Raw genomic sequence first — 13,874 nt, 5'->3', positions numbered from 1 at the left:
GATGATGTGGAAATCTTTGATTTTGGAATGAAGTGGGAATCTCCCTGATTTTGGAATGATGTGGGAATCTCTCTGGTTTTGGATAATGTGGGAATCTGTCTGATTTTGTAATGATATTGGAATCTGTTTTTGGATGATGTGGGAATCTCTTTGATTTTCAATGTTGTGGGAATGTCTGATTTTGTAATGATAGTGGAATCACTTTCATTTTGGATATGGGAATCTCTCTGATTTTGGAATGAGGTGGGAATGTCTAATTTTGAATGAAAAGGGAATCTCTGACTTTGGATATCATGAGAATCTCTCTGATTTGGATGATTTGGCAATCACTTTAATTTTGGAATGATATGGGAATCTCTGGTTTTGGATAATGTGTGAATCTCTCTGATATTGGATGATGTGGGATCTCTGGTTTTGGATGATATGGGATTCTTTGATTTTGGATGATGTGGGAATCTGTATGATTTTGGAATGTTGTGGGAATATTTCTGATTTTCAATGATATGGGAATCTCTGTGATTTTGGATGATGTGGTAATCTATATGATTTTGGATGAGTGGTAACCTCTGATTTTGGATGACGTTGGGATTCCCCTAATTTTGGAAATATATGTGATTCTCTCTGATTTTGAAATGATGTGGAAATCTTTGGAATTATGTGGGAATCTTTCTGAATTTGGAATGTTGTTGAAATCTTTGGAATTATGTGGGAATCTTTCTTATTTTGGATGATGTGGGAATCTCTCTGATTTTGGAATGATGTGGGGATCTCTGAGTTTGAATGATATGGGAATCTCTCTCATTTTGGATGATATGAGAATCTCTCTGATTTTGGATGATATGGGAATCTCTCTGATTTTGGAATGATGTGGGAATCTCTCTCATTTTGAATGACATGGGAATCTCTGTGATTTTGGATGATGTGGGAATCTCTCTGATATTGGATGATGTGGAAATCTCTCTGATTTTGGATGATATGGGAATCTACCTAGTTTTGGATGATGTGGGAATCTCTAATTTGGGTGAGCTGATTGCCTCGCCAACCTCTCTTGCTGAGACAACCAAGTTTGGTTGTAGCATACATAAAGGCGCGCGTGCGCCAGCTCCGCAGTCATGTCGGCGGAAATGGCAGCCGATGCGGTGCTTGAGCGGAAGGCGCAGCATCGACCTTTCCTTATTGCTGTCAGCGGCGGGACCGCGAGCGGGAAGGTAGGTCATCGCGTTGGCGACTGTAGTCCGGGATTCCAGTGGAACTGCCTCTCGAGCGGTGTTGTGAATCCAGACTTTAGAAAACGCCCGCATGGTCAGCGGGAACGGCCCCCGTGGCGAGGCTGCTACGCAGGCCTGGTGTCGGTCCCAGTGAGGCGCTGAGGGATGCGCAGGCGCGGTGTTAGCCACGTTGTGGCGCTGAGTGATGCGCAGGCGCGGTGTTAGCCACGTTGTGGTGCAGAGAGATGCGTGGGCGCGGTTCTGGTCCTGGTGTGGGGCTGAGGAGTGCGCAGGCGCGGTTCTGGTCCTGGTGTGGGGCTGAGGAGTGCGCAGGCGCGGTTCTGGTCCTGGTGTGGGGCTGAGGAGTGCGCAGGCGCGGTTTTGGTCCTGGTGTGGGGCTGAGGAGTGCGCAGGCGCGGTTTTGGTCCTGGTGTGGGGCTGAGGAGTGCGCAGGCGCGGTTTTGGTCCTGGTGTGGGGCTGAGGAGTGCGCAGGCGCAGTTTTGGTCCTGGTGTGGGGCTGAGGAGTGCGCAGGCGCAGTTTTGGTCCTGGTGTGGGGCTGAGGAGTGCGCAGGCGCAGTTTTGGTCCTGGTGTGGGGCTGAGGAGTGCGCAGGCGCAGTTCTGGTCCTGGTGTGGGGCTGAGGAGTGCGCAGGCGCAGTTCTGGTCCTGGTGTGGGGCTGAGGAGTGCGCAGGCGCAGTTCTGGTCCTGGTGTGGGGCTGAGGAGTGCGCAGGCGCGGTGCCGGCCCTGTCAGGAATGAAAGTAAAAGGCAGGTAAAGTTGGGTTTTATGGTGTGGGCGGGATTATATTAGGCTTTAGTCACTGGGGATTTCTGAAGAGACGCTGAGTAATAAAATAAAGCCAAATACCGTTTCCTTTTCATCATTGAGCTAGTTTTTTTTTGGTGTTATGTGTAGCCTTTGGGAGTGTCTGTTTAAGAATGTACCAGGTTTGAGGATAGACTGGGAATGAACAACAGGAAGATGCTACTCAGCCCCTCAGTCATAAGAGGCATTTTGGTCTGTCATCTGCTGCAGTTCGCATAGAACAAATGTAAAGCAAAGGTCTTTTCCCGAAGGTGAAGGAGTTCAAAACTAAGGAGCATATTTTTAAGGTGAGAGAAGAAAGATTTAAAAGGGACCTGAGGGGCAACCTTTTCTGGACAGAGTGTGGTGTGTATGTGGAATGAACTGACAGAGAAAGTGATAGATGTAGGTACATTTAGAACATTGTAAATGACATTTGGATAGGCACAGGAGTGGAAAGATTTACAGGGATATGTATCATAGAATACCTACAGTGTGGAAACAGGCCCATCAGACCAACAAATCCACACCAACCCTCTGAAGAATAAGCCACCCAGACATGTTCCCCCACTTGATATTTACCCCTGACTAGTGCACGTAACCTACACACCCTTTTGGGCAATTTAGCACAGCCAGTTCGCTTAACCTGCATGTCTTTGGACTGTGGAAGGAAACTGAAATACCTGGAGGAAACCCGAGGCCAAGGAAGGAAAAGTAGGACTAGTTTAGTTTGGGAAATTTGGTCAACATGAACAGAAGGGTCTGTTTCTGTGCTGTACGACTACTGATCCCTTGCCTAATACTTTAGAACGTTGAGAAAAGCTGACTTGAAGTGTCAACTTTGTTTCCATCTCTGGCAAAGCTGCTTGAGTAGTATTGTTACTATTTTTGGGAGAAGGATTTAGTGTGAAACCTATTTTGAAATCACCAAACAGCTAATAAATGGTACAGTCTCTATATTTAGTCTGTTGAATTTTAAATTTATTTTAAAAGCATCAGTTAGATTCTAGCACAAAACAGAAATTTCTGGAGAAACATAGATCTGGTAGGATCTGTGGAGAGAAAGCAGAGTTAACCTTTCAAGTTGTGACCCTTCACAATCTTTCATCAGAATTAGATTCTAGCACCTTCTCAATGAGAGACGTCAGGCCATTTGGTCTAAAGGTTACAGCTTTTGGCCTCCCTGCTTTCTTGAATAAAAAATATTGTTTGCCATTTTCTAATCCTCTGGAGTCCTTTCAGAATTTAATGCATTCTGAAAGAGAGAATCAATGCATCTACTATCTGTGCTTTTTCTATTTCAAAAATTACTTTATTCATATGCACCTATGAATTCATATTCATCTTGCAAAATGTCCATATTATTGAGGAGGTGCTGCTGGATGTCTTAAAATTCATAAAGGTGGATAAATCCCCAGGACCTGATCTGGTGTAGTCAAGAGTGTGGTGCTGGAAAAGCACAGCAGGTCAGGCTGCATCCGAGGAGCAGCAAAATCAAAGTTTCAGGCAAAAGCCCTTCATTGATTTTCCTGCTCCTCAGATGCTGCCTAACCTGCTGTGCTTTTCCAGCTCCACACTCTTGACTCTAATCTCCAGTATCTGCAGTCCTCACTTTTACCTGATCAGGTGCACACTATAACTGTGTGGGAAGCTAGGGACGAGAGTGTTGTGCCCCTTGCTGAGATACCTGTATCATCTACTGTCACAGGTGAGATGCTGGAAAAGTGGAGATTGGGTAATGTGGTCTCACTATTTAGGGATAGTCACCACAGCTTTGTGCATGGAAATCTGGTCTCATGATTTGAATTAGTTTTTTGAAGAAGTAACCAAGAGTATTGATGAGGGCAGAGCAGTGGATGTGATTTATATGGACTTCAGTAAGGTGTTCAGCAAAGTTCCTCATAGTAGACTGGTTAGCAAGGTTAGATCACGAGGAAGAACTTGCCATTTGGACACAGAACTGGCTCAAAGGTAGAAAACAGAGGGTGGTGGTGGTGGAAGGTTGCTTTTCAGACTAGAGGCCTGTGACCAGGGGTGTACCACAAGGGTCAGTGCTGGGACCACTACTTTTCCTCACTCGTATAATTGACTTGGAAATGAACATAAGTGAAATGGTTAGTAAGTTTGCAGATGACACCAAGATTGGAGATGTAGTGGACAGCGAAGAAGGTTACATCAGATTACAACGGGATTACAACCCTCAAACCCTGGCAACATTCTTGTAAATCTTTTCTGAGCCCTTTCAAGTTTCACATCTTTCCTACAGAGGGAGACCAGAATTGTTCCAATAGTGATCTAATCAATAACCTTTGCAGCTGCTCCAATGTCCCAACTGCTATACTCAGTACACTGACCAATAAAGCCAAGCATACTAAATATCATCTTCACTATCTTGTCTATCTGGGACTTCGCTTCCAATAAACTATGAACCTGCACTCCAACATCTCTGTACAGCAAAACTCCCCAGGACCTAACCATTAAATGTATAAGTCCTGCCCTGATTTGCTTCTCTAAAATGCAGCACCTTGCATTTATCTAAATTAAACTCCATTTGCCACTTCTTAGCCCATGTGATCAAAATCTTTATTTCCCATAATGAATTCAAAGTTGATCTGATTATAGTCATTCTTCCTATTCCGACATGCAATATTCACTGTCTGTTTTTATATTGCTTGTTTTTGCTCATACTCTGCTTTTTATCTCTTTTATTATCTTTTAATCATTCTTTGATTTTAAAGTCTGCCCAATCTCTGACCTACTACTAATCTTTGCAGATTTGTACATTTAATTTGTAATTTGATATTGTTGCCTAGAGGCTTGTTTACCACAAATGTGGTTTTGTGATGGTCATTTGAAATTATAAAACCTGATTTTAAAAAAAAAAATTCCAAATCCCACCATCTGTCATTTTGGGATTCCAATTGCTGTCCCCAAAGTTACTGGGTTTCTTGATTACTAGTCCAGTGACCATACCATTATGCCATTGCCTTCCCCATGTTGCATAATGTTGCTGATTTATTGTGGAGCAGTCCCTGCATGTTCCATTTTGTTTTCTTCCTGTCTGCTCTTTGATACACTAATTACTGTTTGGGGATCTGTAAATTACTCCTACAAATGGTCTCTACCTTGCTGCTACTTTTCTCCACAAACAAATGTACATCTGATAATTTCAAGTTAAGGTCATCACTCCATGCTGAACTAAGACTACCATTAATTCACAGAGCTATCCTTACACCACCACCTAGATTTCTGATGTTATGTTGTCAAAACTCTTCAACATTTCAAGTCCTAGCATTGGTCAACTTTCAGCTATGTCTCTGTAATGCCAATCAGCTCATCCAAATTTATCTCTATCTGTGGTTTCAATTCATCTTGGTTATAAATGTGTGTATTTGAAAATAAGGCCTTCAATTTTCGGCTGTTTTTAAATTGCAATCTTTTGGCCTTTTTTTTGCAGGTGCACTTTTTTTTTAGTATGTTCTGTGCTTTGTAAAATGAATTCAGGTCTTAGCATAGCTCAAAGTAGTATCAAAAACATTTGGAACCTGCAAATGTATTACTTGCACTACATCCTAACTGGCAGAAAAGTTAGTGAAAAGACTCAACTACTTCTTCGTGTGCATACAAACGTAACATTATAATCTGAAACTATTTGAGGTAAAGGCCAGCATTCCATTAGCCTCTTAAAATTTTATTTAATATCTAACAGTAGCTTTTAATGATTTCTGGACCTGGATTCCTAAAGTGCTCTATTCCTATACAACCTCAGCTTCTCCACATACAGGGGGATGGTGACGGCCCTGGCTCCAAGACATCTGTTCAAATCCCATCAAGGCAGCTAATGGTATTAAAATTCAATTAATAATTTTGGAATTGAATGCAAGTCTCCAAATTTATCTCTATCTGTGGTTTCAATTCATCTTGGTTATAAATGTGTGTATTTGAAAATAAGGCCTTCAATTTTCGGCTGTTTTTAAATTGCAATCTTTTGGCCTTTTTTTTTGACCATAAGATTATCATAGATTGATGTCAGAAGGTAACTGGTTCACTAATGTCCTTTAGGGAAGGAAATCTGCTCTCCTTGCTTGGTCTGGCTTATATGTGATTCCAGATCCACAACAACATGTTTGACTCCTAACTGCCCCCTCAAATGTCCTAACAGGCCACTGCATTCGAGGGCAATTGGAGATGGGACACAGATGTCAGCCTTGCCTGTGGTGCCCAATCCCCTGAAACAATGAGGGAAAAGAAATACTCAACAGATGCCACTGCTGTTTCTGTTTGGGCTCAGGTTGAGGGTTCTCTTCTCTTTCTGAATCTGACGATGCCTTGTCCTATCCCTCATTTTAGAACAGACTATTGCATTTTGCAATGTGATGACCTAATTCTCTCATCAAATGTCAATTTCAGTTAGTGGCCATGAGGAATTAGGTTGAAACACAATTTTCCATCACTTTGAGATCAGATCGTTCTGTATGTGAAAGCATGACAAATGACTTGCTGATGTATAGAGTCATACAGCACAGAAACAGACCCTTGGGTTCAACTTGTCCGCACCAACCAGGCATCCCAATCTGACCTAGTCCCATTTGCATGTGTTTTGCCCGTATCCCTCTAAACCCTTCCTATTCATGTACACAACCAGAAGCTTTTTAAATGCTGTAACTGTACCAGCCTCCACCATTTTCTCTGGCAGCTCACTTCATACAAATATCAACCTCTGCATAAACCGTTTTCCCTCAGGTACTTCTTAAATCTTTCCCCTCCCACCTTAAATCTATGCCTTCTAGTTTTGGGCTCCCCTACTCTTGGAAAAAGACCTTCGCTATGCACTTTAGCCATGCCACTCATAAACTTCTATAAGGTCACACCATGTCCTCTGATGCTCCGGCAGGGGGGGGGGAAAAAAGCCCCAGCCTCTCCCGGTAGCTCAAACCTTCCAATCCCAGCAACATCATTGTAAATCTTTTCTGCACCCTCTCAAGTTTAACAAATTTCAAATTCATGACCTCACTGTGGAAGTTGTCTGTTATTGTGCCAAACATGTTGTCTTCAACTCAGACGTATGACTGAATTCTGGATTATTGAAGATATAATTTAATCTTCTGTTCTTCTTTCACCACAGTCCTCGGTGTGTCAGAAAATTGTTGAGTTGCTGGGCCAGAATAAGGTGGACCAGCAGCAGAGACAAGTGGTGATCCTGAGCCAGGACAGTTTCTACAAGGTGCTGACTGCAGAACAAAAAGCCAAGGCTAGTAAAGGGCAGTATAACTTCGATCATCCAGGTATTTACTTGTGTTACAGGTGGGAGGGGAAACAGGAACAAGATGATAAGGATGAATGGTTGGGTGAAGAGAAGAGGCGTTATCGGGGCTGTGTTGGAGATTACAGACAGGGACAGCATGGTTTTGAGAATTTGATTTGTGATTCTCAGAATGAAAGGGAGCCTAATATTCTGCTTTGAATTTCAGAAAATACAAAGGGATGATGTAGCCTGAGGCAGGTTTTATACAGTGTGAGGGTCACTGTGTGGTTGTGGTAGAGAGATCCTTGTGATGACTTCCAGGTTCTGCTTGTTACTGATTTTCCTCTTTTTCTCTTGTATGCAGATGCTTTTGACAATGAACTAATTCTTCACACCTTGAAGGATATCGTCAATGGCAAGACAGTCTCAATTCCCGTTTATGATTTTATTAAACACTCACGGTATGCATCCGAGTGCACAGAACTATCAAACAAACCACCAATTCCGATTACATTTGCTAATGAAAAGCAAAGGTTGTAGAAATTGGAGACAAAACTGTTATTTGTGAGGCGGGCTCAGAGTATGCTGCCCTTCTGGTAATGATCATCATTTCTGAGATTGCACAATGTTTGGGTGGAGGAGGGAAGCAAGGCTTGTATTTCTGTTGGCCAATCATCCTATACCCCTAAAACTGCCGCTTTGTGGTGGGTGGGATTTTTGATTGTACAGGACTCCTTTAATTGAACCCTGCCATTAGGTTGTGTATGTTGACATTGAGTGAAGGCAGCAGTGATCCACGCTGGTATATCTTGTACAAATAAACTGCCTCCTTATTATTTTACTAATGAGCATTGTCTGAGAAATCCACAGAGGCAAATAACCCATGTGTATTTAGGAGAAGGAATTAAGTTAGTGGCTGCTAATTTAGACTAATTGGGAGGCAGGTCTCACAGCGTTTGTGTCATGGCCACCCCTACAACATCACCTTCCAAATGCCTGAGCTCTCCCATTTAAAAGGACAACGGTAGCAGATGCATAGTGGGAATATCTGCAAGTTCCCCTCTAACTCCAACCAATCTGTTGACCAATTACTGCTGTTCTTTCACTGGTTCTCAATCCTGAAACAGCCATTAACAACTGTGTGTGTCTCTATAGCATGTGGACTCGGATCATTCAAGAAGGCAGCTTACACTTCCTTCAGGGTAATTGGGGATGGGTTATAAATGCTGGCTCAGCCTGCAATGCCCACATCTCATTCACAAAAACTCAAACTAAAAGAGGGCTAATAATTACTTTAAATCCAACTTGGATAGAGAATGGTCTGATTAAACGAAGGGTTGAGTGTTCTTTGCTCATGTGGATTTGGAGTGAGACTAACTGAGGTGTTTTGTACACAGAAAGTCTGAGATGGTGAAAGTTTATCCAGCGGATGTGGTCCTCTTCGAGGGAATCCTAGTTTTCTATTCCCAAGAGATTAGGGACTTGTTCCAAATGAAACTTTTTGTGGACACAGATGCGGATACCCGGCTATCCCGAAGAGGTGAGAAGGTTTCCTGAGGTGGCTGAGGGTGATTATGGTGCCTGGTTGGCCTTGGGTTGAGGCAGATCTGGAATTGGGAAATGGTATTGAACAGTAAATGAACAGGATTGATTTGTTTCTTTTTCTGCTCCACTGCACTCCCTTTGCTTCCCATACTGATCCCTCAGACCATTTTCATTGGCTATAAAACAAAGAACTGTGGATGTTGGAAATCTGAAACAAAAACAGAAATTGCTGGAGAAACTCAGCAGGTCAGGCAGCATTTGTGGAGAGAAAGCAGAGTCACACTTCGGATCTGGAGTTCTGATGACAGGTCACTGGACCCAAAATGATGACTCTGCTTTCCCTCCACGGATGCTGCCAGACCTGCTGAGCTTTTCCAACAATTTTGATTTATTTTTTTAATCACCTGGTTCCATGCTCTGGCCCTGAACTTCTAAGCTGAGGAGCTCTAGACTGTAAGAGGGGGCCAGCTTTATGTACATTCTCCATAATGACCTATTCCCCAGTCTCTGTTGATGCAATGTTTATGTGGTGAGCTCCATTGTTTCTGCTTTTCACAATTTTAACTATTTTGTTTCCCATCTTCAGTGTTGAGAGACATCAGTGAGAGAGGGAGGGACCTGGAGCAAATCCTGACACAGTACACCACATTTGTAAAACCAGCCTTCGAGGAGTTCTGTCTTCCGGTGAGCAATTATTCAGAAGTAATTGGTTAGATTGAGAGTTGGGAGTAATGAACTAGGTAGTCAGGGTAAGTGAGGTTACAGGTGAGACTCAATCTACATATCAGTAAGTGTGACCACCATACAGTCCTTTGTAGAGACAAAGTCTCGTCTTTACATTGAGAATGTCCTCCATTGTATTGTCTGACACTATCACCGTGCTAAATGGGACAGACTTCACATGGACCTAGCAACTTGACCAGGCATCCACGAGGCGCTGTTGGGCATCAACAGCAGCAGACCTGTACTCCAACATAGTCTGTAACCTCATGACCTGGCAATACCCCAATTAAAAGAGGGAATCTACCCTAGTTCAATAGAGAGCAGGAGGGAATGCCAGGAGCAGCACCAAACAAAAGGGTGTCAACTTGGTGAAGCTGCCAAACAGCAAACACAGAGCTAAGTGATCCCACAACCAGTGGATTTGATCTAAGCTCAGACCTACCACATCTAGTCGTGAAAGGTGGTAGATAACTAAACAACTCACTGGAGGACGACGCTCCACAAATATCCTATCCTCTTGATAGAAGGGTCCAATACATCAGGACAGAAGGTAAAATTGAAGCATTTGCAAAAGAGCTGAGTGGATGATCCACCTGAACCTCCTACAATGGTCCCCAGCATTATAAATACCAGTCCTCAGCTAATTAGATTCACTCCATATGGTATCAAGAAATAAATGGAGATACTGGATACTGCAAAGGCAATGGGCTCTGACAATATTCCGACAATAGTACTGAAGGCATGTGCTCCAGAACTTGCCACTCCCCTAGCCAAGCTCTTCAGTATAATTACAAAACTTGGCATCTACCTGATAATGTGGAAAATTGCCCAGATATGTCATGTATACACAATACTGGGCAAAAAACAGCAATAGCCTGCTCAGTGACATGCAGTTTGGGTTCTACCAGGGCCACTCAGCTCCTGACCTCATTACAGCCTTGGTTCAAATATGGACAAAACAGCTGAATTCCAGAGTTGAGATGAGAGTGACAGTCGTTGAATCAAGGCTGCATTTGACTGAGTGTGGCATCAAGGAACCCTAACAAAACTGGAATCACGGTATTGGTGAGCAAAGACTCAGTTGATCGGAGCCATACCTGGCAAATAGGAAAATGGTTGTGATATTTGGAGGTCTGTCATCTCAGCTGCAGGACATCGGGAGTTTCTCAGTGATGTCCTAAGCCCAACAATCTTCAGCTGCTTCATCAATACCAACCTTCCATTATAAGGTGAAGGTTAGACATAGGGATGCTGTTCACTATTCACAACTCCTCAGGTACTGAAACAGTTTGCATTCAAATGTGACAAAATCTGGACAAATGCCAGGCAATGGCAATCACCAATGATAGCCAATCTAATTGCTGCCCATTGATACCGAATGGTGTTACCATCAATGAGTTCGCTCACAATCAATATTTTTGGGACTATTATTAACCAGAAACTCATCTGAACTTGTCACATAAACACAATGGCAGGTCAGAGGCTAGAAATATTGTGCAAGTAATTCACCATCAGACTTCCCCAAAGTCTCTCCACCATCTACAGGCACAAGTCAAGAGTCTGATGGAATACTCCCCATTTGCCTGGATGGGGGCAGCTTCAACAATGCTCAAGAAGCTTGTCATCATCTAGGACAAAGCAGCCTGTTTGATTGGCATCACACTAACAACTATCCACTCCCTCCACCACTGACACTGAATGGCATCAGTGTGTACTACCTACAAGATTCACTGCAGAAATTCACCAAAGGTCCTTAGACCGTACCTTCCAAACCCATGACCACTTCTATTTGGAAGGACAAGGACAGCAGATACATGGGAACGCCAACACTTCCATGTTCTCCTCCACACGACTCTCCATCCTAACTTGGAAATACATCGCCATTCCTTCACAATTGCTGGAACAAAATCCTGAAATTCCCTCCCTAACAGCAATGTGAGTTTACCTACAGCACGTGAACTGCAGTGGTTTGAGAAGGTAGCTCACCACTATCTTGTAATGGGCAATAATTGCTGGTCCAGCCAGTGATGCCCATGTACCGCAAGATTTTCTTTTAAAAACTGAAGTCGTGCTGAGATCAGTGAGTTGAATATTTTATGTTCAGCAGATGCTGATCCATTGAGTTCAGTTTAAAGTTCCTCTAAAAGTGAAGCCATGTCAGTGCCTGGAACTGATTCAGCAGGAACTCTACAGTGTTTTATTACAGAACTGGTTCAAGGATAGTGAATGAGAAGCAGCCAGGGTTGATTATAAGAACTTAAAGATGAGGAGCAGGATTTTAGGCCCTGAGTCTGCTCCACTATTTAACACTATCATGGCTGATCTTAACTCCTTTCCTGTCCACTCCCCATAACCCATTAACCTACTCCCAGTTTAAAAAATCTGTCTGTCTCCTCCTTGAATTTACTCATTGTCCTAACATCTACCACACTTGGATAGTGAATTCCACAAATTCAGACCCTTTGAAAGAAATAATTTCTGCTCACCTATTTTAAAACTGCCACCCCTTTACCCTAAAATTATGACCTCCTGTTCCAAATTTCCTCGCACGAGCAAATATCTGCTCTATGTCTACGTTGTCAATCCTCTTTAGCATCTTGTATATCTCTGTTAATCTCCCCTCAGTCATTTCAACTCCAGAAAATACGGACCTCAACTACTCAATCTTTTTATTAGACAAACCCCACATATCTGGAGGAGAAAGTGAGGTCTGCAGATGCTGGAGATCAGAGCTGGAAATGTGTTGCTGGAAAAGCGCAGCAGGTCAGGCAGCATCCAGGGAACAGGAGAATCGACGTTTCAGGCATAAGCCCTTCTTTAGGAATGGGGAAAGTTTATCTTAGCCTGCTGGACAAAAGGTAGGGAGGAGGGACTTGGGGGAGGGGCGTCGGAAATGTGATAGGTTATCACCTATCACATTTCCAACGCCCCTCCCCCCTACCTTTTATCTTAGCCTGCTGGACAAACTTTCCCCATTCCTGAAGAAGGGCTTATGCCCGAAACGTCGATTCTCCTGTTCCCTGGATGCTGCCTGACCTGCGCTTTTCCAGCAACACATTTCCAGCCCACATATCTGGAATCAATCTAGTGAAACTCCTCTGAACTCCTCTACATCCCTCCTAAAGTAATGGAACCAGAACTGTGCGCAAAACTCCAGGTGCAGTTTTGTTGGTGCTTCGTAGAGTTGCAGTAACAGTTCCTTATTTTGATTCTCTTTTCCTTTAATGGTAAATGCAAAAATCACCGTATGAGAAAGAGCTGTCACTATTTATGTTGTCATTTACAGACCAAGAAATATGCAGATGTCATCATCCCCAGAGGAGTGGAAAATCTGGGTGAGTACTAAGGCATTTGATAAGATTCCCCATGGTAGGCTTATGCGGAAAGTTAGGAGGCATGGGATAGAGGGAAATTTGGCCAATTGGATAGAAAACTGGCTAACCGGTCGAAGTCAGAGAGTGGTGGTAGATGGCAAATATTCAGCCTGGAGCCCAGTTACAAGTGGAGTTCCGCAGGGATCAGTTCTGGGTCCTCTGCTGTTTGTAATTTTTATTAATGACTTGGAAGAGGGAGTCGAAGGGTAGGGTCAGTAAATTTGCAGATGATACGAAGATTGGTGGAGTTGTGGATAGTGAGGAGGGCTGTTGTCGGCTGCAAAGAGACTTAGATATGATGCAGAGCTGGGCTGAGGAGTGGCACATGGAGTTCAACCCTGCCAAGTGTGAAGTTGTCCATTTTGGAAAGACAAATAAGAATGCGGAATACAGGGTTAACGGTAGGGTTCTTAGTAAGGTGGAGGAACAGAGGGATCTTGGGGTCTATGTTCATAGATCTTTGAAAGTTGCCACTCAGGTGGATAGAGCTTGTAAGAAGGCCTATGGTGTATTAGCGTTCATTAGCAGAGGGATTGAATTCAAGAGTCGTGAAGTGATGTTGCAACTGTACAGGACTTTGGTTAGGCCACATTTGGAGTACTGTGTGCATTTCTGGTCGCCTCACTTCAGGAAAGATGTGGAAGCTTTGGAGTGGGTGCAGAGAAGATTTACTAGGATGTTGCCTGGAATGGAGAATAGGTCGTACGAGGATAGGTTGAGAGTGCTAGGCCTTTGCTCGTTGGAACGGCAAAGGATGAGGGGTGACTTGATAGAGGTTTATAAGATGATCAGAGGAATAGATAGAGTAGACAGTCAGAAACTTTTTTCCCCAGGTGCAACAGAGTGTTACAAGGGGACATAAATTTAAGGTGAAGGGTGGAAGGTATAGGGGAGATGTCAGGGGTAGATTCTTTACCACTCCCACAGGCAGCGCATTCCATGCCCCCACCACTCTCTGGGTAGAGTCAGAATC

General features: G+C 43.4%; 1 protein-coding gene across 2 annotated transcripts in view; it reads left to right on the top strand.

Annotated features, from left to right (window-relative positions):
* Window positions 1-1,079: 1,079 nt before the first annotated feature.
* LOC122540162 (uridine-cytidine kinase 2-like) overlaps window positions 1,080-13,874 on the top strand; it is a 29,070-nt gene continuing 16,275 nt past the window's right edge. Inside the window, exons 1-6 of one of the 2 annotated variants that reach the window (XM_043675489.2) lie at window positions 1,080-1,208; window positions 7,140-7,299; window positions 7,624-7,720; window positions 8,657-8,799; window positions 9,391-9,488; window positions 12,814-12,862. In XM_043675489.2, coding sequence (XP_043531424.1) covers window positions 1,113-1,208; window positions 7,140-7,299; window positions 7,624-7,720; window positions 8,657-8,799; window positions 9,391-9,488; window positions 12,814-12,862 — 643 coding nt within the window. In that variant the 5' untranslated portion in view covers window positions 1,080-1,112. The remainder of the gene's footprint in view (window positions 1,209-7,139; window positions 7,300-7,623; window positions 7,721-8,656; window positions 8,800-9,390; window positions 9,489-12,813; window positions 12,863-13,874) is intronic. The other variant, XM_043675488.2, reaches the window with a different exon arrangement.

This window comes from Chiloscyllium plagiosum, unplaced genomic scaffold, assembly GCF_037043375.1.
Source record: "Chiloscyllium plagiosum isolate Xiang-an unplaced genomic scaffold, Cpla_swu_hap1 HiC_scaffold_45, whole genome shotgun sequence".
NCBI classification, from domain to species: domain Eukaryota; kingdom Metazoa; phylum Chordata; class Chondrichthyes; order Orectolobiformes; family Hemiscylliidae; genus Chiloscyllium; species Chiloscyllium plagiosum.
This window is presented reverse-complemented; position numbering and strand designations above follow the sequence as displayed.